General features: G+C 40.4%; 1 protein-coding gene and 1 long non-coding RNA gene across 9 annotated transcripts in view; one reads left to right on the top strand and one right to left on the bottom strand.

The window, feature by feature from the left end:
* LOC115369630 (uncharacterized) overlaps window positions 1-10,131 on the top strand; it is a 46,940-nt gene extending 36,809 nt beyond the window's left edge. The window contains exons 4-5 of the long non-coding RNA XR_003929184.1: window positions 2,489-2,658; window positions 9,744-10,131. This is a non-coding gene — a long non-coding RNA (uncharacterized LOC115369630). The remainder of the gene's footprint in view (window positions 1-2,488; window positions 2,659-9,743) is intronic.
* An 889-nt stretch (window positions 10,132-11,020) lies between these two features.
* The window catches only part of LOC115369625 (RNA-binding protein Musashi homolog 2), a 367,622-nt gene continuing 352,793 nt past the window's right edge, over window positions 11,021-25,849 (bottom strand). For 4 of the 8 annotated variants that reach the window (XM_030066269.1, XM_030066265.1, XM_030066267.1 and 1 more), the window contains 3 exons: window positions 23,988-24,142; window positions 21,456-21,532; window positions 11,021-17,183 (listed from right to left, as the gene is read on the bottom strand). In XM_030066269.1, coding sequence (XP_029922129.1) covers window positions 21,491-21,532; window positions 23,988-24,142 — 197 coding nt within the window. In that variant the 3' untranslated portion in view covers window positions 11,021-17,183; window positions 21,456-21,490. The remainder of the gene's footprint in view (window positions 17,184-21,455; window positions 21,533-23,987; window positions 24,143-25,849) is intronic. The other 4 variants (XM_030066268.1, XM_030066264.1, XM_030066266.1 and 1 more) reach the window with 1 other exon arrangement.

The raw sequence follows: 25,849 nt of genomic DNA on the forward strand, positions 1-25,849 counted from the left end.
TTCAGTTAAGTCAAAGTCAAATATGACATGACGGGGCTGGAGCTTTATTGGGTTGTGGATGGCTTGTGGCTGGGGCTTCTGCAGTGTTCCTGGTAGTATTTGGGGGGCAGGAGCTACTACAGGAACGTCCTCTCGCTCGGCCCTCTCACCTGCCGTGTCTCCACTTAGAGAGCTGAGTAGGAGGAAAGTTCCTGTAAAGTCAACGGGCGGTTGCGCGACCATGACCGGGCATCAAAATGCGTGTTGTTAAAAAAGCCTGTTGTTAGTGTTAACTAACGTCCGCTAAAACTAACGTTAGCGCCCCTAAAAATGCCGAATAAAAGTGTGTTGTTAGCGTTAGCTAACGTTAGATAGCACGTTAGCGTTAGCTTGGTAGTGTTGGCCGTGTTGCTAGGGACGCCTAGTGCCCGGCTGTTTGCTTTCTGTTGACACCACATCGCGCCGAGAGTAAATCCAATCAGCACCAAGTAAACCCCAAGCCCCACCCGGGAGTTTTTCGGGGCTGCTCAGAGTCCCTACCCCGAGGCAGGGCCGTTTTTAGCCCCTGTAAAAGTTAAGGAACTCTCTCCTTCGGGGTAGTTCCTGCGGTGGAGACACGCGACAACGGCCCCAGCCCCATGAAATTACTCCGAGAGTGCCGGAGTGTTTGTTCCTGCCCCGCCCCTCCTCTGTGCACGACAGAGGAGGGGCGGGGGCGTGCGGAGCAGTGCAGAGAGCTCCAGGTCAGCAGCGCAGCAGAGCAAGGATCACAGCGCAAATTTGAACTATATCGATATATGCGATATAGTCTGATTCCATATCACATTTAAAAATATATCGATATGATTTTTATATCGATATATCGCCCAGCCCTAGGCTTGCCGTAGTTATGATGGCGCTCGACGGTGTATTTATGCGGGTTGATGTAAACGAAAACTTTTTTGAAAACTACGCTGTGTGCACGATGTTATTTTGGAAAACAGAGGGAGGGAAATATTCGTTTCTCAAAATACCCGACTATGTGTAAACGTAGCCTTAATTTAACTGGATTACTGCTGGGGTAGACAGTTTTCTGGGAAAGAATTTGAAAATACGCCCTCCTCATGCAGCGCTCCCCCCTCCCGTTTTTCCTAAGCCCCTCCCACCAGACGAGCAGGGGCATAAGCCTGGAAATGTCAAACCGAGACTTGTGAAGCTTGTATCTTACTTGATGATCTATCCATGTAAAAAGTATATCTTTTCAGCTAATCTTCGAGTTAATCTTGTTGACTTTTTTTTTCTTTTTTTTTTTTCTTTTTTTTAAATAAAACAGGGACAGCTCTGCGCAATGTTACAACCAGGGAATGCCAAAGCGACACTTGTGAAACTTGATTTTTTGAAAATAAGACTTGTGTAGGGGGGCTGGTGGAAAATGGAGGAAATTTCAGGCGGTAAATGCAACCTAGTGATGGAGGACAAGCAAAGTCTCTGGTTCAGGTTAGATTTGAATACAAAAAAAGAATGCCTGTCGGGTTCAGACAAATATGCAGCCCGATCTACACTCTAATACACACACATCCCCACTTGTATTCTCCATTTGTACTGTTTTTTTTTTCCCAAATCATCTGCTGCCAACTTGCCTTGCAAAACTCCTACCACACCCATCTACGCATCCACGTACCCTCTCATTAGTCAGTCACCTGTCCGTCACACACCTGTTGCTTGTCTGTTCATTTGACTCCTTAATATTTAGTTTGCCTTGCCTGTTATTTGCCAGATCGTCAGTTGACCTCCAGCCAAATGTATCTATCCCGCCTGCCCATCTGTTCTGCCTGCTTTTGACTTATGCCTGCTTGTTACTTTGGATTACTGTCTGATGTTTTTGTGCCTCTGCCTGCTTGGACTGTCTACTGGTATTGGATCTTGGAACAGACCGATTTGTAAACTGGCTGCACGTCTAAATAAAGTCTCTGCTTTATTTTACTAGCGCCTCTGTTGTGTGATGAACTGCATTTGGGTCCTTCCTGAACCGTGACAGTAGAAATATTTGTTATGATATAAATATTTTGTGTGAGAAAGTTTTGTGCACAAAGATATAATTTGCATATGTGTTAAAAAAAAAAAAAAAAAAAAAAAAAAAAGGTTTTTGCTCTAGAAATACTTTGTTTAGGTGTAATTAAAATTTATCCAAGAATATTTTCAACAGTGAGGTTTCACAAATTCCATCAGCCACTATTATTGCTCATTCCTGGCTGGAGACTGCGGTGCATTGTTGTGCTGGGTTGCCAGGAAAGTTGCAGGGTCCTTCACTCAGTACTTTCTCCTCATCTTTGATTGTGATTTGTTGGATCGTTGGGTATAGGAGCAATGGTTTAACTCCTCGTTGATAGAGGACTGACATCACATTCCATTATACCAAGCGTTGCTCAGTGACATCGAGTCTTGAAAGATTGCCACTGGTTTCCCCTCATAGAACAGCTTACCTCTCCTCCGTCTGGCCTCTTAAACGATCGCCTTCCTCGTCTTTCAGGGGTGGATGCCTGCGGTCACTGCTCCTTGCCTAGCTCCTGGGCCTGGATTGGCAGTAAGGGCTCTGTGGCCGTGATCAAGCCCTGGAGGGGACCTGGAGGAGGATGCCATTGCCGAGGCGCTCCATCAGCAGCTTGGAATAGGACGACATAGGTTGTGCACTTAACTTGGGTAGGCCAATTATTTTTATGTTGTTGTGGTGGTAGATGGTTTTGGCCTTTAGCGTATTGTAGCACTCCTCCATAGCTGTACATTTAGCCTCCATTGCCTCAATCTTGTCACTGAGCTGGTTCACGTTAGCTTTGAGGGATGTCATGTGGTGTCTATATAGCAGGGGTGTCCAATCATGTGCCATGGAGGGCCAAGAGGCTGCAGGTTCACTTCACTGATTAGTTCGTCCTTTCTGATACAAGGTGAGGTGATTAGTGAAATCACCTGGTGGAGTTTTTGGTTGGAATGAAAACCTGCAGCCTCTTGGCCCTCCATGGCACATGATTGGACACCCCTGCTATATGGTCTGTGACCGCTGCCTGGACATAGTTCAGTTTGTCTTCAAGTTATGTTATGACTGATTTTAATTCCATTGAGAGGACTCCGTTATGTTCCTCCAGCTGATCTTGAAAATTCGTCTGGGTCCATCAGAGGTGCCTAAATCAGCTTTGATATCATATGTTGTGCGCCGGCATAAGTATGAGTTTCTTTGATGTCAGTGTGTCTGTTCCTTGGATAAAGTGGTATAATGACTGCTCAAGCAATCTTGCCTGGAAAAAAAAAAAAAAAAACACTAAGGAGTAGAGACCATGCCTCGTCTACTAGCGGTAATGTTTTCTGAGATCCTACCCCCTCACAGTTTAGCTAGGCTTCAGTAGTTTTTGGAGAGCACACTCCTGTGTTGGCTGATTGGGACCCCTAATTAGTGTGCTTTGTTAATGGCAGGTAGTGTCAGGTGTTAACGAGAGGCTGATTGGAGTGTGTGCATAACGAGAGATGATTGGAATGCCTCTCAGCTCAAAGTTTAACATTCCTCAGTAAATACTGCACAGCACAGAGATAGTACCGTTGATAGCGGTGAGTGGGAGTGGGGGAACTGAATGTAATTGCTACAACATGGAGGCCCACAGGGTAAGGTCTGCCACAGACTGCAAGGCCCTCCAATCAAGTGATGGATGCTGTTGCGTGGTGCTTGAGAAGGGGTTGATTAAATGATTTCAGGACTGTGTTCGCAGATTTCTGAGAGCTTATTGAGATTTGGGATATTATCCACTTCTTTATGTTAGGAATATTCACTTTAGGAGCATTACAGACCCAGCTGAAAGCCCAGTGCAAATATTATAACAGTGGGAATAAGTTGTCATGCCATGTCATGCATGAGGAACCATCTGTAAGAGTGAAAACTCTACATTTCTACAAATCTACAATTCAGCGAGGTCTTTAGAACATATATTTACTCAGGCGTATGTTGTATGTTTACGAACAATCAGTCAAAGTTTAATGTGGTAAATTAGAAACTAAAGTATGATAAAGGCACATCAGTGTTTGACCAGACAACCTGCATCAGTATTGAAAACCTGTTGAAATATACCACCAAAATGACAATTGAGTCCATGTCCACAGTTGTCTGTAGCTGCTGCAGTACCCAGAGGCAGACTTTACCATGAGGCAAAGGTTGGTATCTGCCTTGGGCTCCATAAACACCGCATTAAGTTATAAATCAGGGAGATCTAAAATACATATACATCCTTAAGAACTCGTGCGTGTTCTAAAATTCATGCCCTAATTGCCACCCACCCCTCATTCCACACTACAGTGAACTATTCCATTTTTCTGTGCATCTACAGGTGTTTCAGGACGACAGCATTCACACTGTAAATAAGTGGCTCAGCTAAGTGGTTGAGATTGAGGCTTTTGCTGTGAAGCTTCTCCAGTGGTGTGGAAAAGAGGGGGAAGGTGGAGAACTGTAGAAAAATATAGCAAAGCTGTGACGTCGCCGGCTCCAGCTGGGAGAATGCACCCGATGGTCGACTTCTTGTAGGCGTTTGACCCCAGGCTGTGAGGATCAAAGCAGGTGGAAGCAGATGTGTTTTTTGGTTTTCTTTTATTTTCATCAGAGGTAACAATAGCATAAAAATATTATGTTTTCTTCAGCAATCATGTAGTGCTGACAGTTAACTTTTTATTCTCCATAATGCAGTGTTAATTTGCAAGATTATTTTCATGGCATTTCTGCTTTACTTGATAGTGACAGCAGTGGGAGATAGGAAGGACATGGGGGGAGAGAGAGACAGATGATGACATGCCTGGGCTTGGATTTGAATCCAGGCTGCTGGTATCAGGCCTTGCTAAACTGGTATGCACTCTAATGGATGAGCTACTGGGATTCCCCGGTCTGTGTTCAGTTTCATACCAGTTCTTAGTAGCCTAGAAAGGTTTCACAAAACACACAAGCACAATGTGGCACAAAATTCAGGGCAAATAGCGCCTCTGTCCCAAATCTGGCTCAAAGGGCACTGCACATCACTGCTGTACTTTTCAACTCAGCGTGAGGAATCGTGAAGAGAAGCTCTTATAAGTAGGTCTTGCAAGATAAATAAATAAGAAAGAGAGGGAACAAAGGATGTGGAGGGCTCCACACCTGTGTTTGCCTTTGGCCCCAAAATCATGAATTCTGCTCCTGCTGCAACCTGCATTGATCTGTGAAACTGCAACCTAAATATCTTTCTGGTATCAGCTGAAAACCAAAACGTGAACTTTTACCATGCCATAATTCACATAATGCCATAATATTGGCCACATCCTGCACGTTGCTGTCCTTCCAGTATTTTCTAGGTCTTTGATAAACAATCTCACGAAGCAAGATGAAGCTACTTTTAGTATCTGGTGGAAGAACGACTACACTGTGATTTTTTTTTTTTTTTTTTTGTAAAATTATGTTGTCATCTTGTGAGTTAAGCAAGGCAAACGAAGCAAGCAAACCGTTTATCACCGTGCTTAGAGAAAACTGGGTGAAAGAGGACAGGGAGACACAAAGCCCTGGTGATATTTTAGCCCTCATACACATCCACAACTGCATGACTGGAGCGGCGTGCTTTTAAATGCACACCAGAGAGCAGAGGGCCTTGCCAAATTAGTTCTCTGGAGACCCCCAGGCACCTGCAGTCATTTTTCAACCTTTTTTAATTGGTTCTCTTCAGTCAGCTGATGCCCTGTGTTAAAGCTGCTCCATGCCATGACTCAAAGGTCCCGGTCTTACCATCAACCTCATTCTGACACAATGTATAGGTTGCCTGGTTCAGGGAGTCTCTCTCTCTCTCTCCAGCTGCTGTTGATTCAGATGAAACCACCAAACATTTGACAGATGGCAACATGAGGTGGCTAAATTCGTCAACCCAAATGAGCACAAAACTTTCAGAAAAACCTTTGGCCTTTCTATAAGCACTGATGAATGGTGCCTGCTGCGTCTGCCTTGTTTCTCTCTACGGAGACAGTGTAGTTATACAAAAATTTCATACTGTAGTCATTACTCTCCCAAATGCCAAAATGTCTCACTCCATGAAGCTGGTCAAGTTAAATGTCATCCCAACAAGCACAAACATTTTACGACATTACGACATGGCAAAATTATGTATTAAACTGGCCTTGGGAATCGACTGAAGCAGACAACAAAAAGATATTTAGTTCCCTGTTTGACAAAACAAGGCAAGTGGCAGCTGTGGAATAGCATGGATACCGTCTCAACTCTTGCTTTGGCATTACAATAACATGGGATTAAAGGACCATACCTGTGATTTGGCCCGTTCACTACAATTCTCCCACATTTTACACTGCAACAAATCATTTGGCAAGTCATATGGGGGTACTAAAGATTTCACAACATATAATCAAAATCCCTTGATTTTCAAATTTGAATTTCTAATTGAAACACCCAAAAATACAAATACAACATTTGTGGGTTTGTACAAAAACACAAAAACAACAGCTGAAATTTACATGCAGACCATTTGCATTGCAGCATGTTTTGAGTAGCACACAAAAGCAAGTCATTGCTGCCTGAGGAAGAGTGCACTTTTAATAATAAAGTTTTTTTTTTTTTAGGCTGCAAAGTTTCTCTCAGGCAGCAATTCATTTCTGCCTGTTGGTTTCCCTCCCAATCATGTTTATGGTTCATCATCCCTTAACATCACCACGTTTGCTGTTATCCCAAGTAGCCATGAGAATGAGCAGCAACAGTAAGAGCGGCATCTCATAATGTGAAATTTGATAAATAAGTAGCAGAGGTGCTAACTACTGCTGCTGTAGAAATGGCTAAGAAGTGCTCTCTTTTGCTCTGCTGGCGGTCTGCCCTCCCTCTGACCCCGTCTTCCCTGTCGTCATGAGTCTATCTGAAGAAGTTGCAGTGCAGCAGGGAGCCAGATCAGGTAGCAGGGGTGTATGAGTGCAGTGTGTGTCTGGTGACAGTGAACAGGGTTCATGTGGCAGAGAGAGGTGTGTATTCCTAAGTGTGTGCATATGAGTGCTTGTGTCAGTGTGGGCCTGAGTGAGAGGGATGTCAGCCTCGCCTCACCTTTTTCCCGGCAGCCGTACTGACATAAAATAGCAGGTAAACACAGGTTTTATCGATGAACTGAACCAAGGTCCCACAGAACCTCAATTAGTATTACTGGTAAAACCTGTGTGCACCTGCTATTTCATGTCATTTCCATGTCAGAATGACTGCTGTGAAAAAGTTCAGAAGCAATTTCTCATGCTGAAAATGGGGTCGGCGGCTCAACTTAAAAACTTCAGCTGGCAGGCCATGTTGCCATTTTTCACTGCCAAGTAAAACAGTCTGGACCGCAAGGGCTCCATGAGGACAGCCGCCCTCACCTCGCTCGTGTAATATGAATATCACATGCAGCAGCTCCACTGGCTCAGCCTCCTGCTACGTCTGAATGGTGTGCGCTCGCTCCGTGCGGCCGGCTGATGTGATTTTGAGCATCCTTCTTTCAAATTCGTACCAAACAATTTGTCTGAAATTGTCTTGAGCAGTGTACGGCGGTGAATAGACGGCGTTAGAGAAGACAGATGAACACACACCGATGGCTATTTTGAGCCCGGGGCCGTGGGCAGATGAATGAGTTTGCCATGAGAATATGACAAGAAAATGTGACGACTGGGTTTGAAACGCTCTGACAAATGAGGGGAGAGCGAGCCGCAGCGAAGCGGTGATGAAGAGCTGAGGGCTGATTGACTGCTTTGCTGGCCGGCTCCCACCCGATGCATTTGTATCAATCAGAACGTTAACATGCACACTAATTGTCCACTATTATTCCAAATATGACACTATTCCTAAATTGATACAGGTCATGTAAACAGCATATTCTGTTTGGAAAATCTGAATTAGGGCTTCTACATTTCCTGATGAAGACATGCGGGACATGCTGATATTACTCACTTTAAGGAGCATTCTCTGGTCATTTACACTGCAAAAAATTCAAGACAGTTCAACTTAAAAACATAAGTTTCCCTGCTGCCTTTAAGATCATGAGTTAAACCCACTAAAGATTAGAATTTGTTTCAGCTCACAAACTCAAGTTGAAAATGTTGATACAGTTGTAAAAGTGAAGTAACTAATGATTATTTGTTAACTCAACGTCACTCTAAAAGAAATTAATACTTCACATCACTCATCAGAAAAAGTTGATGCTTTGTAGGGACGCACCCGAATCCATATTTGACAAGTGACAAGTAATGGTTTTCTGATGAAGAAATTACCCCCCTAATATCTTTAGAGTACAATTTTGAATGATTCATATAATATTTTCACAATCTGGATTTTGCTGTGAAGAAGAACACTGCTTTCTGCTTGTCTGCCTTCAACATCCAGGCTTTTACTTTGAAATCCAGATATCATACAGCCAAATGCGTAGCAAATGAAAAGATGATATGAGTTGTGTTGCACAAATAATATAAAACCATCCTTAAAATTAATAACTCAACACACAGAGCACATGATAAACAACACACACACACACAAAACAAAGACCTAAATAGGGAACAGGAGCCAAACATCAATGAACTGGGCTAAGGAGACGTCCGTTGCTCAAAAGCATCCTGGAAAATTCCACTCCACCCCTTCCAATAACTTAAAAGATCGAATTGAATGAAGTCTGTAAATTTCCACACAGTCAAGACAACGAATAATTTTAAATTCAAAATTATAAAACTTGTAACTTATAAAACTTGAGTTTGATGAAAATGAATCATGGTACATTAAGTTAAAGATAACAAACAAGTGGAAAAACATAAAGATGGCTGCTAACAGGTGATCAAATATATTATTTTACCTTGAAATGTGGCCTTAAGTCCCTCCACATTTTTACTAACTGTTGTTTTCCCATTTGCTGATCAACCAGGACGCAGTCAAACAACAACATTTTGTCAGATTTCCTACGTTTACAAAAGACACAACCTGCAATGCAGCGGTACAACATGACTAGAGATTTTAATCTTCCCGCCCTGAACGTGACGTCGGAGGAAACTGGCCACCATATGAATGTGGTCTGTTGTTGTTTTGGAAAATAAGGGCAAAAAACAGAATTATTTTGTGCATGTAAACATCGTCCTTGTGGCAGAGCCAGCGCTGGCAGGTGTGATACTGGACAGTGTGGTGGGAGGCAGTGGTTTCTGCAGACTCTGAAAGGGGCAGGGGCAAAATTTTTCCAAAAGGGCAACCGTTAAAAGAATTTTAAGAAGCTGGACCCTCGAGGCTCACTTGGCTAAAGTGCCTACAGTACCATGTAAATACAACGTCTCGGCTCTTAAATCAGCCCGGACCCCTCGCCGCTCTCATCTTTTCTCTCTTCACTGTGAAGTCTAATAAGCAGAAATGCCATACAACTAATTTTCCAAAGGGCAACTCACCAGAGATGCTTAGGGAGTCTGAGAGCATGCTCCACCATAGAGAAATTTCTGAAAATCTGCTTTAAATATCGTGTCAGGTGAGGTTTTTTTTTATTTTATTTTGTGATAATGCAATATCTCATGTCTTCAATTTATCTGTCTCTAAATGTTAGTGCAGTAAAACTGAACATTTTGGAAAAATCAAGTTTGAGGCAAATATTTACTTTTTGGTGGCCATGCAGTATAATTCGTTCCCTCAATTGAACCAAGTCGTTCGCAAAATTTTGTCAAATTGTGGCCACGAAATGAAAGTCTTTCCCATGTTTTAGTGAATTCATGGTCATAAGATTCATGTGCGATGCTCCTCCTCTGTCCAGGGAGCAGACTGCAGACCAGATAACCTTTGACCCCAAGGATCTCCACACCTGGAGCTGCTTCCCGATAGGGAAGACTAGTCAGACTAGTCAGTTTTTGCAAACCTGCAAATACAAAAAACAACTCGTGAAAAGAACAGTTTTCAAAATAGTGGAGCCAGCTCATTCAGTGAATAAGCCTTTTCAGATGTTTGTTTTTGGAACTTTTTGAGAACCAATTTTGAACCCTTATTTTTGTGTGTGTGAAACGCTAACTTACCAGAACAGGAAAAATACAGGTGTAGAGTAAACAGTAATTTGAGCAAAACTATCGTCTGTGTACACTTGGTATCATATGTGCAGTTTAATTTGGAAAGCACTTGTGAGTGATGCTAAACCTTCTTCGAGTGGATTAAGGCAGTTATTTGTGAGAGTGTTAGCCGGGGGGAAGTCCACCTCGATGGCAGGAGGCTAACAGTTAGCATTTGGCGCATCCAGCCAGTATCCAACACTCAGTAACAATGAGAGGAAGATAGAACCACTACTGTCCTACAAAACAGCTGGGAGGGAGAGAAGTAAAATAGTAGCACCTTTTTCACAATGGGTGAACTACCCCTTTAAGGAGTGCTGTTCTGCCTACAGCTCTTTGTATATTTTCATATATATTAATATCTTTTCAGAATTTAGTCTACAATGGTTGTACAACAATGTTACAATGTTATTTAAATGATGACAAGCTCACTCTCAATCAATGATGTTTTGTACTTTAAAAGTGCTACATGTGTCATCCATACATTATAACCAAAGTCAATGATTTACATTGGTATAATTACTGGTATAATTACTGTAAACCAATGAGAGCAGGGTGGACACAGTTTCTAACTTCTGTCTCACACCGGCATTGCTGAAGCTTCTTAAATTTAATGTAACAGTTTCCGTTTATCCTGTTGCCTCTTGTTCACTTAAGAATAAACCAAATGTAATCTGGTGTTACTCGATGTAAAATGCAGTGTAAAGGCTGGTAGAGGCTGACAGTCTTCTTGAGTTCATTTATAAATGGTAATTATAGTAAAATCTCAAATTTAATATGTTGAATTTTATTTATTTATTTATTTTTCATAGAAAACACCCATAAATATTGAGCGACATGAAGTTTTTTGTTTTTTTTTCTCTGTTGAGTCCAGTACTGTCTAATATAGCGTTCCATACATCCAAGGATGAATATCAGTAAAAACAAAAGTCTTTTTTTTTTTTTTTTTGTGGTTAAGCTTGTTCAGTAGTAAAAACATTAGGTGAAATGGTTCAAAACAGTTTCGTTTTATTTCATTTTTTTTCCAGACAAACACATTGATTTCTGGACCACAGTAGAGGATGGAAACCTTTCACAAACATCTTTTATTATCATTATTTGAAAATACAAATATAAAATTATACTTTCCACATCTGGGATGTGAGAGACCCCCATCCACTTTAGTTATTTTTTTTTTTTTTTTACAACAGGGCTTGAGCAAGCCATACAAGAAGACCTGAAAGATGCTTTCAGACAGTCAGTCCGTTCAGTCAGCTCTCGCGGTAAAAAGTCTGTTAACATTAAAAAATGGGCAAGTGGTAGGAATGGGCAAGGCAATCAGAAACCCCCAAATGAGGCATGAATGATGACAAACGTCTGCTAGAGCCACATAATGAGACACGAATGACTGTACCGCTTTTCTAAACGTAAAACCTTAAAGTCTGCGTGGAGATGCTATAACCAAGGACCAATCCTGTGAAACAGTATTGATCCCTGGGTACAGAGTTTATTTAAATATCCTGCATATACCAGTACAACCATGATGTCTGCGTCATGGGAAAACCTTATGAGAGACAAAACTTACGACAGTGTTGGCTACTTAAACAGTTCAGCGCTCATTTTCTGACATGAGTGTGTTCGGCATTCACAAATAGACAGTGTTTCCAACATACATATATCATACACTTAAACTCTTTAGCTGTGTACATGTACTGACATTATATACCCAGATGACAGTATGTGTGCGTGGTATTTGACAGGATGATCGATTGGCCATTGCCTAGCACTTGCCTCAAGATTCAAGTTTAAGTGGATACGGTAGTACGCTCCCAATATATCCCAACACCTTCCAGGTCATATGTTGTGTTTTTCTCTCTTTTTTTTTTTTTGCTCTTTTTTCTTTTTCTTTTATCTAACCAACAATTATCCAATGATGAACTAGTCTAGCAAGATGTGTAACATTCATTAGCTGTAAACTGCTGTCAATGTGAAAGAAAAGTACAGCAACAACAGAGCCATGCTACCTTAAAGTCCAAGCTACAAGATCAAATTGAAAAAAGTCTCAAAACAATGAAGGCCTACTGCATAAGAAGATGTGGTACTGAATCAACTACTTGAAAGGGTAAACAGCTCCGACTTTAATCAAATGCTGAGCCAGGCAAAGACGGACGAAGAGTCAACGCGATGGCGTCGGGTTCTGTCCGTTGTTTGAGTGCCTTATTTTCGCTGGGGTTGGAAAATCTACTCAAAATTCACTGCATCATTTGTGGAAGATTTTGTGTTATTAACAGAGTTTTAACAGCCATAGTAAATTGCCTCACCATTCTCAATAAAGGCACAGCACTGTGAAACTGTCAGATGCAATTTTATTACGTAGTATCTTCCAAACCCCAAGACTAAAATGAGTTGCACTGCGGTGCCAAAGGACAGGCGGATCCCTCCTGCACCCAATCCCAATGTCCACCCTGAGCACGGGACCCTCACAGGCTTTACGTGATGCCACCTGCCTGATCAATGTACATGCCGTGAGCATGTACAAGTTTATGGGCTTCATGTGGGGCGACACACTGCGACATCACGCTGCCTTTACAATGACACCCATCACTATTATAATTGTACTTACTCCTGCTAACATAATTGTGTTAAGTGTCAATCTACTATCAACTCCTTGATAAAGTCTCATTAAACCTGAAGGGTTCTTCAGTACAAAACAAACAAATATCTTTTATAGGCACTGATATTCTACTTTTGTGTAGCTGATTAAATGTCCATTTGAATATAATAACTGTGTAAGCAATAGGATACCATTATTACGATTGCTTCAAATGGCGTAATGTCATTTCTATAAACTAATGACCAGAACAGTAGAACTTGTTTGAGGGAATTAGATGGCTTGGTACAAATTTTACTGGCGTCACACTTACTAAAGAAGGAATTTTATCGTATTTTCTCAAAAACTAAATTTGGAATGAAATACCACAATTTACTTAATCCATTTAACCCCACATCACATGAAGATTTTTAATGCCACAATGCGCTGGGTTGTGGGGAATTCCCTCAAGTCAGTGAAGACTTCGGACTTGAGAGAACCGCTCTGCACTCGCCAGACAGCGGGACAGTCCCGAGCCTTCTTGACTTGTCAGGAATGCGTCTCGAGAAGAGTGCAGATTGCAAATTTTAGTCCAAACTCCACCTGAGACAGGAGCTTAGTAATCAAGCCCAGATCTGACCGGCATTTTTTTGTCTGAACCCAACCCTAGCCTGAAATTTTGCTTGTCCTCCATCGCTAGGTTATATTTACTGCCTGAAATAGCCTAAGTTTTGCCTTCAGCGTTGTCATGTAAACTCTAGCAGACCTCTACCAAAAAGTTGCCCAGAACAGACATCAAGTCCATCATTTTTCACTAAAGTAACGGACCAAACCCAAACATAATTATAAAATTTTTATCCAAACCCGGCCCAATTCATTGGGTCCAGACAGGCACGAGTCGGGTATCCACACTCTAGTCTCAAAGCCTGTGAGTCTGTAGGTGCAGCCATTGGGACATTGGGATTGGGTCCTTGAGTCAGCTAAGCCATGTAGAGTGAACGATGCAAACGTGTTGCTCAGCAGGCAGAGCACAGCACAAACAACACAAGGGTTTGTGGTTTGAAATGCAGCTCATGTTTCTGTAAAGTGCTTCAGGTGAAAGCCTCTGCTACCAAACTGTCTAAGGACGACTGCCTGCTCGTCTCCGACATCGCTCGACAGACTTTCAGCCGAGCCGCAAAGCTAAAACTTGTCGTATTTTTACCATCGAGCAACGGTATTCTCGGCAAAACAGCTGATTCCATTTACAGCTAGTTAGCATCGCAATGTGGCACAGTCCAGGAGAGAGTTACTTCAAGTGTCTAAGGCTATGTAAGTAATTATATTCACGGTTAGACAAGACAGTAGAGCCTTGATCTGCAGGCTGCAGTTTGATAACGAAGCTGTTGTGAACGGCAATCTAACATTGATTAAAATAAGAGCTGGTTCCATGGTTCAAGAGTACAAAAATAATTCACTAAAATCCTTAAAGAGTTGATGAGTTCAAACTAAAGTATACAAGTACTTAAGTTAACAAGTAAAAAAACAGTATTCAAAAATAGTAGTGCCATGGGCCACTGGGATATTTTCAAGAGTACAAATATTAAAACTTAGAATTTAGATTAATGATATTTATAATAATCATTATTGTTATCATTACCATTATTATCATTAATCTGTTATAACTTTCTAAAAAAATATGTTATTTTTCATTCATGTAATAAAATCCTTCCTGCTCTTTACTATAACTTGTGTCCCTCCTGACAAATAATAAGAAATCAAAGTATTTTGCATATCTAGCATTAGCATTTAAGGTAGTATGGCACACCCCTTTTAAAACATTCAAGGGTGGGGATCCAATTAATGCCTTGTTTACAATTCCATCTTACAGCATTTCTTCCGTTAAATGTTTTCAATGAGAGCTTTGGTTTGTTGAAACCATGTGAGATAAGCACAAAACAGAAAGTCAACAGAAAAATACAAGTGAAACCAATGTCAGCGTTTTTTTTTCCCCATATGGTAATTAATAAGAGAAAGTTCTATCCTTACTGGTCCTAAATCATCTAATGACTACTAGCTATTATTATCTATACTACGTAACATCTATCACTAACTACTAGGAGAAAGAGAGTGAGAAGAGAGAGAGAGAGACAAAGGGAGTGACAGATTGGAGGAAGATTAACAAATATGTGTATAGACCACTACACTGGTATCAAAGACAGCACTCCTATACAAGGTCATTTGATTTTCTTTTTTCACACATTACTGAAATACACTGATGATCAACGTAAGATTATTGTAGGAGGTGACAGGGAATGGAGAGAGAACTGGATGGATGTACAGTACATAATATTATTATTGTTAGTATTATAGTTATTATTCATGTAATCATTAACAACCACAAAAATATTGATACAAATCCTTCTTAGAAATGTAAATCATTCAAGGGAACATACATTTTTCTCTTTATAATTGATAACATACACATTTCTGTTTTTTGGGTTATTTGATTATTACTTTAAGTCCCTATTTTAAAAACAATCCAGCATTCAGCTTCACACGGTTTTGTAAAAGTAATTTGTAAAATATCTGTATCAGCACAGAGGAGAGAAAAAACAGGATATACATTTATCAATTCATAAACCATTTAAAACTTTAAGGAAGATTGATTTCTCAATTTTAGCAAATTCCTATTTACATGAAATGATTATACATAACAATCCTCTCTATTTTCCTTTATTCTGCTTGTATGAAAAAAATTCTGTTTGTGTAATATTGGTGGACAAACCCGTGGTGTGCAGGCTGTATGGCAATTGTCAAAATTAGAAAACAGTAAAACATATGTCCTGACATTTACACTTATGCTAACCAAAGTTGTTTTTTTTTTTTTTTTTGAAAAAGTTAATTCGAAAAATAACAATCCTTCACATCACTGAGACCATTTCAAATAGCCAACTAATGTGCAAATAAAATCTGGTCTCACCTTTTTACTGCTAATCACAGTGCAACATCTTCATAATCCATTCATATTATCGTTCTGTTTCTGCATCAAATAAGTTATCTGGTCATCGTTTATAAGACAAAACACACAGGACTGAGGTAATGAGACACACTCGTTTTAACATCTTCTTGAAAAGACAAAGAATTTGCCCCACCCCTCCCCAAAAAAAAAAAAAAAATAAAATAATAATAATAATCTAACTTGAAATATTGCCTTTTTTGTGTGACAGAAATAAGCAGTGAAAGACAGTTACAGCATGTGAAACAAAATCAGATTACCATCCGTATGAAATATTTGGACAATACTCATCCACCTAGTATTCCCGAACAGAAACACTATTATTAAGTGTGCTTTGGATTCTGTCATTTATTTGTTTTTATGCGATTGACCTCCAAAGTCGCAGCGAGAGAGAGAGAGAAGAGTGACGGAGAAGTGAGTCTTTCAGTTGTGTGTCGACAGAGTATTGATCAGAAGTCATCTATGAAAAAATGTTTGTGTGACAACATCCAGTGTTAATAATAACCTTGTGTCATCTTTTTGTAGCTGTGCACATTGTAGCTCATTATGTAGACAAATATGCTGGTATGACATTAGCCACAGTAAGAAAGCCAATGATATTTACAGAGCAAGCCAACAGTGTAGGATCTGTCATGGGGGGTCGTCTTATCCTCGAGCTGGGGGGTCTCGTGGCCTTTGTGCTGTGGACGGGACTCAGGTGGAAGTTGGCGCTGTCGACGTCCTCCCATCCAGCGTGGTACAGCCTTTTTCCTCATGACCCATCACAAAAATAAGTCTGTCTCTCTCAAAACCATTATATGCAGTGACTGGAATACTATTTACAGTTATATTCCTTCTTCTTCTTCTTCTTCTTCTTCTTCTTTGTTTTTTTAATCTGAATTCACATAGTATTAAAAGGAAACTTTTCTCTTTTTTTTCTCCAGACAACAAAACATTTATAAAAAAGGACTGTGAAAATATTGTAGTCCTCTTATTGCCAAAAATAGGTACGTATGGTGACAACATTGCAAGAAACAAAGCTACTAAGAGTTATTAGTTTATCTTGTGTTTTGAAACGTGAACCAATATTGCCTCTGTTAGAGCCACACTGGTTCAGATCAGATGTCTGGTATGTGCAAATTGACACCTGACAATCTTTGAATCACCAAGGATAAAAACAAATATCCACAGTGCCTCAAAAGACAAACGATGATCAAAAAAGTGTGGTGACATATACATGGTTTTCATGTGAGGATCAAAATACACATAAAAATACACATAAAATGATCAGAACTAAACACTTAAAGTGAAGAAACTCTCATTATTGAACTGAGGACCAAGGAGAGAAAGTAATCCAAGAAAAGCAATTAAAATGAGAATAAAATTATCAAAAGGAAAATGACAAACAGCAAAATTCTACACAAAGATATTGAACTACAGTCAGATATAAAGGATCTCAATGCCAGGTCAGGATTTATAGTACAGCAGATTGTAGTTTCTTTTTTTTCTGAGATGATTTTTTTTTTCCTTGCTGTTTCTTCATCTGGTGCCACCTCCACTCTCAGTTACCGTGTGGATGCTGTAGTGATTGGCGCTGGATGGCATCACCTGTACACAGAAGCAGTTTAGAAACTCCGGCCTGCCTTCCCCGGGCCTCCTGAAATACTCTGCTGGTAGCACAAACACACAGCCCAAAAGCAAGTCAGCATCAACAGCCTCTCTTTACCACCTTGTTCAGTCCCTGTGTCCCAACACTTCACCTGTCCTCTTCGTGGATTTTACCTCATAGATGCCAATACAGGGTATCTGCAGGTTTTAGAAAGCCAAATCAAAGACTTACAAATCAATTTTAGCCCTTTGTAATGTAACTCTAAATTTAAATTTAAGATCAATTTGATGTATGACTTCAAACTTCTTCATATACATTTTTTTGCTACTTTCTATTACTGACACAGTAGTGCTTCGAGCTAGATCCAGTTCATGAAAGCTTTTACATTTCTTGATGCTGAAAACCTGGTGTCAGGTAGGTCTTTCCAGCAAAAAAAAAAAAAGAAAAGAAAAGAAAAAGAAAAAAAAATACTTTAGCACACAGTAAGTGGTGTGTTTTACAAGAGGTGATTGACAAGTTTGTGACCTACGTTAAGAAATGAGCAAGCTGTACTGTTTTCTCTGAATTTGCTTGATATTCATCTTGTTGAATGATTACACAAAAAGTTGGAAGTACTCCACTACTTTAACTCCACTACTTTAAAAATTTGACCAAGCAACTTTCACTTGTAGTGGTGAAATATTTTACCAGGAGTATCTATACTTTCACTGAAGTAATGGGGTTTTGTACTTTCCACACTGACTTGGTCTCAACACTGAAAGAGGTCCATTAGGACATGGTGGTCACTCTCAGGGAGGATGCCCCTTCGTACAGCGGGTAAAGACAGGGGTTGCTGAATTCAAACATGGCAATGAGAGCCTGGATGGCGACCCCCATCTGAAAAGGCTAGTCATCGTCACCACACGGAGGACCACTGGCAAGATTCATGACATCATCATAGTGGATGAGTGAACGAGTGTGGCATTGCCACTGAGCTCGGTATCTTCTAGGAATGTGTCTATGCAGTCATACACAATGACGTCCAAATTCCCAAAGTGTCAGCTTGTTGGGTCGCAAAGCTTCTTGGAACTTCAGAAACAGACTCGACACAACATGTCGAGAGACAGTCTTGCTATTTTTGAGGTGGATCCTGAGAGTTTTCTCCAGTGATTTTTGACACTGAATGAGCCCTGGGTCTTTGACCTCCAACCAGAGACAAAAGAACAATCAAAGCAGTGGAACTGCCCAGGTTCTCTGACTCTCAGGACAGAGAGACCGTGACGTCAGCAGGCCAACATTATTTGGGATGTAGAAGGAGTTCTGCTAGTGGAATACCTGGCAAACAGTCACCCTATCATAGGCGGGCTAGGCTGATCTCCTGACAAAGGAACAGGAGGACAACGCTCTGACCCACATGTTCATGGTGGTCATGGCTGTAATGCAGAAAGGTGAATTTGAACTGGCTGCACACCAACCCTATTCTCCTGATTTGGCACCCTCTCGCTACTACCTCTTAGAAAAGATGAAAAAGGTAGTTGCTATTTTGCCATAGATAATGACATTTTTGATGCTGTGGACCACTTCCTGGTAGGGCTGGGTATTGCCAGCATTTTCATAATACGATGTGTATCACGATACGGAGGCCGTGATATGATATGCATCATGATACATATTGATACTGAATGTTGACCCACACAAAATTTAGTACAATAGCTATCTATTATAAACTGCATGTTGGTTAAAGGGAACAAGAACAGTTAAATCCTCTGGCTTAGCCTCAGCGAATTACTATTTATTATTTAACTTTAAACGGTCTTTGCTGTTTTTCCTTATGCAACAATAATACATATTCACTTGCCCTTAAGTGCATATTGCATGACTCATGTCCCAACTGTCAGATGTTTGCAAAAAACAAAATTCTGCTAATGAAAGATGGCTAATGAGTGCCTTTACGTTTCAAAACTGCTTTTTTTTTTTTTTTTTTTTTTTTTTTTTTTTTTTATTGCACAGCCCTACTTCTTGGAGGTACAAGATAGCAGCTTCTACAGAAAAGGGACCTGTATGCTCCATAATCAGTGGGACTACGTATGTTAAGGTACAAGGAAACTGTTGAAAAATAAATGTTTGTTTTTCTATAACTGACTCCTTAGTTAGGCCATGAACTTATCAATAACCCCTCGTATGTTTGATTGGCAAGTGATCTCCAGAAAGTGTAGTGCAGAAACACCACAGCACAAACCACTTTGTACCCAAGATGAGGTGGGAAAAAAAATACACCACATCAATGACCACCAAGCACCAAAAATAGACAAAAAAGAATTTTGCTGATTAACATTTTACGCAACAAAATAAAGAAACAAAAATCTGACAACATCAGCCTGTTTGTGCATGAACCCACTGTGGCTAATGAAAGCTCTGAAACTGTAAATGAGCAGTTTAAGAAAAAACAAATTAACTGTTAAAGGACATGATGTCCAACATGTCTCTCACATTCTGTTAGACAGTATGACATGCATGTGCGTCAAACTTGAATGCAGTAACTTAATACAACATAAGCAATAAAACCAACACTTTTGCCGCTTCCATTGACTTCTTTTGGTAAAATTAACCAATTTATTTTCTTTACTTTCCGAAACTGCTGTGGCTTAATATCACTGACTGTCTAAAATCTCTACCTTATTTCATACTTGCATCAAATCATTTAGAAAAAAATGTCAAAATACAGTGGAATCATGAAAGTCTTAAAACTTTAAATTTAAGACTTCTTAAGATTTTTTCAAACACCTGTCGATACCCTGTCACACCAATATTTGGCTGTGAAGTTTGAAGCCGGTTTAGGCAGGTGATCAGACTTTGAGACAGGCTGGTCAAAGCTTGGGACACAGGGATCCACATGAGCTGGAGCCTCCGCTGCCAAAGTTTTTTCAAGCCATAATCCTCTTGCAAAAAACTTTTTTGTCACTTAAACGATTCAATTCCTTTCAATTTCTGCTTCAACTGTAATCCCCTGCATTGTTAAACTTTTTTTTTTATTTGTGGATATTGGAATTTGGATTTATGGCCGGGGTCTATTCTCTGTTGGTCCAACTGACTGTAAACAAATCAATGAAGGAATTTGTTTTCAAGCTTTGAACGGGTAAAGAGGAGGATGGCACAGTACACAGCAACTTGCATGCGGTCTTCTCAACACGAGGCTTTGTGGCAGTTGATCATGTATTATTACATGATCAATTGCTACATGCCTGGAGGTGAGGGCAGAAAGCTGTAGTATGACTGCATTAGTATCTGGCATGCAGAGAGACTAGCACTACGACTGCCTGGGAGTCGTCTAGTGTCGACATGTGGGGTCGATAGGGAACAAAACACAGTACAGACAAACTTTGCTTTCAGGTGTTGCCTTCTCCCGTGGCTTCCTGTGCTGACCCACTATGCTGATGCTAAGAGCTGATACACTAGTTTCAGATGGGGTTCACAATGACTGCTGTGGTAAGATGCTTTGGCAAAATGGCAGTGTGGTTTGCTGTAGGCCAGGAGGGGCAGCTCTGCACATAGTAACTAGGTAAAGTTCCTTGTGTGAACCCCTCCTGAAGACAGCTTGGCATAAATTTCCTTCCATGTTGTTTGCCAAACACTGTACAGTTGAAATTTTCAATATTATGGGGATAATTTGTCCATTTTGAAAAAAGTGATATTATTTCACTCCACACTACAGAACAGCTGAGGGGGAGGGGGTGAATAAGGTCAAACTTTCAAAAATGGATCTGTCCCTTTAAAGCAACATATAAAAATTGAGGGAATCAGTTGACTGAATAGGACAACCCCTCTCAATCCTCTCTCCCTAAGGGCTTTCTGGAGAACATCCACACTAACTGGCAAATGTCAGAGAAAGCAACAGTCGGAAAAACAAGCAGAGTTTGCATGAACAGTATCATGTAGCATACAGTTACACCAGTCAAAAGATGTCAAAAGATGATTAAATACTACAGTTACGATGAGAGAGGCATGCTGCAGGGGGAATCCACTGTGAGAACAGTCTACAATGGAAGTCAACAACTTTTTGACAGCTTTTCAAAGGGCTTTCCACTAAAGTTGTTTGGTGCATAACACACACATTAGTGTTGTCACAAACCCTGTGAAAAGCTACAACATGCTACTGAGGGACAGTAAACACGGTAATTACAACAGAAACAGCCAGGGAGAAAATGAAAAGGGAAATCAAAGTCAAATGAAAAACAACAGATGTTCTTATGGGTCAAAAGGACTGGGATATCATAAAAAATGACATATAATACCTCAAATGAGATGGCAACCAGCCACCTGTTAGCTTTCAATGGTATCCATTTGTAAAAGCTGTCGCAATCAATGGACCCTAGAAGTGTACAGTTAGTACCTGTGTCAGTATGTATTTCTTGGGAAAAGGCAAAAAAAAAAAAAAAAAAAAAAAAAAAAAAAACCCTAGAGCTGGTGGGTATATTGTATTCATGGGATGTGCTGCCAGCATGAATGGAAAATCATCTCTCTCATTTCTAAGCGTCTGACTCATTTTAGCATCAGGGGCAACGTTTAGGTCCCAATTTGGTGCCATAATTTGGATTTTGGCAAAGGCAGCAGAGAAGTGGGTCTCGACCCCGATGTCAGGCCCTGACAGTGTGATCCTGTGTGAAACCACCACCCATAAAGTCAACCTGGTTGTTATACAGCTGAGTCCGGACGCCAGGTAAACACATGCTGACTGTCAGGACATGCACTCAAATGACATTTATTATTATTATTATTATTATTAATGACATTATTTGAATATCCTTGGCTCTATACCTTACTTTGGACAATCTGGACAGTGTGCCTTTACAGAAAAGGTTGGAGTTACTGATATCGTTAGTTATACACCCACTGTTCCCAGATCAACAAGTCCAGAGGCTTATCACATTCATGCTAACACATATTAATCAAATCATCAAAAACATCAAGACATGCAAAACAATTCTGTAATTATGCAGATATGAGTTAATGGCATGGGAATGATACAAATCACGTTATTTCTCAACCAGCCTTCCCGATAATAAAGCCCAACTGTGAAATTGAGCCATGCAGTGCTGGGTTTTCCCAAAAGCTTCATTAATGCTCGGATTATGTCGCTTCCTCACAACAAATTTTCTCACAAGTGTGGAAAGGTGGAAGCCTGTTAACCAAGTCTGCGTCTGTTCAAGGTCAAGCAAAATGACAATCTAAAAAATGTGTTTATATGTATTAATGGTGCTAAAATATACTGTAGTAAACATCAAGGGTGGTCAGACAGGTCTTAGTATATGAACAGAACTGTACATTGTCCTTTAAATATATAGTTTGCTCAGGTAGGCATTGCTTTCTTTGTAAAGCATATGCAAACTTATTCATTTATTTATTTTGGATCATTTTTTTCTTAAAAAGGCCATTGACCCCAGAACTGTTTGGAAGTATATTTTAATGAAAACAGCCCATTTGTGATATCTCATACTTTGCTCATGTCCTGCAATAATCAGTCGCTGAAAGCCTACAGAAAAAGTTTAAAAAGTAGTTCAGCTATAGGTTATGGAAACCATATGTGGCAACTTCATGAAATATTTCCGACCACGGATTCTGAAGGCTAATGTTCTCTGATCGTATTTCCAAAGGGGATCCATCATTTTCCAGCCCCCGTTTCGTTTTGAAAAGCTTGAAACCATCTCTCAAAGTTAGGTGGTGAGGTGACATTTCAATTACAACTGATATTTCATGAATGGCTCCTCTGCGATCACAGTATAGGAGCTATTGTCAAGTCTCTATACAGTTCTCTCAACAGCCTGGGAATACCCTGTGGAATTTAAACCGGCCTATCAGAGAGTATTCAAGGTGTTTGTGCGCCAAATAGCAGGTGGCCAAACGCACAAAAGGCCTTCAGATTTCTGGTCAACTCACTGTTGGGTATTTGGACAGAAGATCAAAAGGGGTACAGTTGAAACACGTCTATGGTTATCAGTTCTTATTGAATCAGCTATGGCTTTGGCTTTCTAGCTTTCATCTGCCTGCCCTATCCCATCCAGCAAAAGTTCACAAGTAACATATCCAGGTTGATGGCATCAGCTGGTCTGGCTTCAAAGGGCATAAAGAAATCTTCTCAGAGCGGTAGTTTGCAAAAGGTTTATTACAGTCTTTTTGATTAAAATTATGCTCTTGGGGGGCTTCCCGGCAATCCCAGCTGGAAAGGTTAGGCCTCAAAATATTGACATTCAGCAAAGGTAGAAAATGTCAGAAAAATAATTGTTCTAGGAATGACGGAGAGGCCATTTGTATGGGCAGTTGTTGACCTTGACCCGCTTGGCACATGAACAGAAGCGACACATCAGAGAGGTGATGACATGCCGTGTAAATTCACAGTTTGTCATTCGGCAGCAGAGAGAGAGGAGGAAGTGTGAAAAGGATGATAGGGAAAATGTTGGCAAAGGAACACAAAAGAACTACCGAACCTAATTCAGGGCTTGAGCCTTTTTCAGTAAAAAATATTTCAGGTGCTGTGTTTTGAGTACACTGTTACCAGATAAGCATAATTCCTAAAATGCAGGCAGCAGAAGGTGATTGCAAAAGGTATTAAAAAAAAAAAAAAATTGCTGATTAATTGAAGAGAACTGCAGTCTGAATGATCTCCATTATATACCTAATTTGCTATTTTCTACATCATTCTTCATTAATAGTGGTGGAATGGAGAGAACAACAGGGTGATGGATGAGTTTAGGCAGTGAGGAGGAGTTTGTGAAGGATGATGATGATTATGATGATGGTGGTGGTGTTGACAAAGTGGGAATACTCACAGCAATGCTGTGGCCGAAGCCGGACCCAGGTTGGGGGCTGGCAGCGCTGATATAGTTCCCCACAGCGGAGTCCTGACCGGCGGTTCCATAGAGGTCTGCTACTGGGCCGGGGCTGTTGGCACCTGGGAAGGCTCCAGGCCGGTTCGGGTTGGTTCCTGTCGAGAAACAACCAAGGAACAGAAATGGGTTAAGAGGAGAAACTGCAACAGAGCTTCTTTTTTTTTTTTTAACAGAGCAATTCATTTAACCTTTATTTAAATGATGTAGCTGCAGGGACAAAGAAATGTAGTTTCAAGCAATCCAGCGTCTTTAGTGATGAAAGAAAAGTCAAAAGAGTAAAGCATTGTTTTTGTTTTGTTAATATTATGTTTTCCATACATGTCGAGAGATTAGACAAAGCCTGGGAGCAATATAGGTCAGACAGAACCACAATGCAGCATAGCAAAAACAGTTAACCCTATAAAGCCTGAACTATGAAAGAATTGGCAGAAAATTCAAATTTTTTGAAATTGAACCCTTTATTTAGTCCTATAACAAAATATATATATATATATATATATATATATATATATAAAAAATTCAAAAAATATGTTATTACACGACCTTTCTGGTGTATGATATATGATATGTAGTTGAAGTGCCAATGGTATGGTCCAGGGTGAACAGGGGAAGTGTTCAAAGGTATACAACAGTATTTTGGTCAAGTATTGATTAAACTGAAAACAAAAAAAGGAATTGAAAATGTGTATCATATATGATACAAATGGCTAAAACTATGCAATGTTTTTCGCATAAACAATAAATAACAATAAATAAATAGGATATATTGTGCAGTACATTATCAGTCCCGGTGTGTCTGTGACGCAAAGTGTGATCATCCCTAAATTTCCTTGCTGGTCTGAAACTGGTTTTCTCAGTGATGCTGGGACAGTGTGGTGTTTTCTGTATGGGCCTGGCCAGTGCTACAACTGGGTAATAGCACCTGTTAAAACTACATGATTCACCATTAAATGCTAGAAAATATGAACACATAAAACAGTAGTAAACAGCACAAGAGTAAAACATGAATAGCAATAAAGTAAAAATAGCAAAGGGACATCAGAAACAATTAGAGGGAAAGATGGGTTTCAAGCTATTCTTGAAAATTAGTAGTTGAATGACATCTGATAACAGTTTTCTTTGTCTTTATATGTTGTTCAAAGTTCAAAAGTAGGTCAAGAAAGACCTAACACGTGGAGGAAAATGTAAATGCCAACAGACCAAGGCGATGACTGGTGTTGGGACCATGTTGGAAATGAGTGTTTTCACTTTAAAATGTTATCCCTATGGGTTTTTAATCCATAAATGAAGCAATCAATCAATCAATCAAGTGCTGGGGTGTGAGTAGGACCAGGATGAGTTCCTGAGGGAGGAGATCGCCCGCTGGTCCTGTTACACAGCCCTGCAGGGAGAATATAATGTGGGAAATCAGTCCCGTCAGAGTCAATGGTGCAAAGCCAGGTATATGGGGGAATTAAGTACAAGCTCGATAGAGTTGTCTGGATGCACTGACAAGGTGATGGGAGCTGGTGGGAAAAGGGACGAGGATGGTTGGCCAGGCTATCATCGCTTTAGCTGCAGCAGAGTGGCCTTCCCCCTCGTCTCTCAAACTCGTCTCCCATGGCAATTTCCGGCCTGAAAGTGGCGAGGGATTTGGGAAACACCAGGGAATGAGGGAGCTTCAAAGTCAGAAGATCTCCCTTCACAGATATTCACTCCACTGTTAGAAGTCTATATAACATATGTTTAGATGGGAACGAAGGTTCGACAATCATGAACTGTGGCATGAAGTAAGAAAACGGCAGAACATTAAACACCACAGT

This window comes from Myripristis murdjan, chromosome 13 (genome assembly GCF_902150065.1).
Source record: "Myripristis murdjan chromosome 13, fMyrMur1.1, whole genome shotgun sequence".
Classification (NCBI taxonomy): Eukaryota; Metazoa; Chordata; class Actinopteri; order Holocentriformes; family Holocentridae; genus Myripristis; species Myripristis murdjan.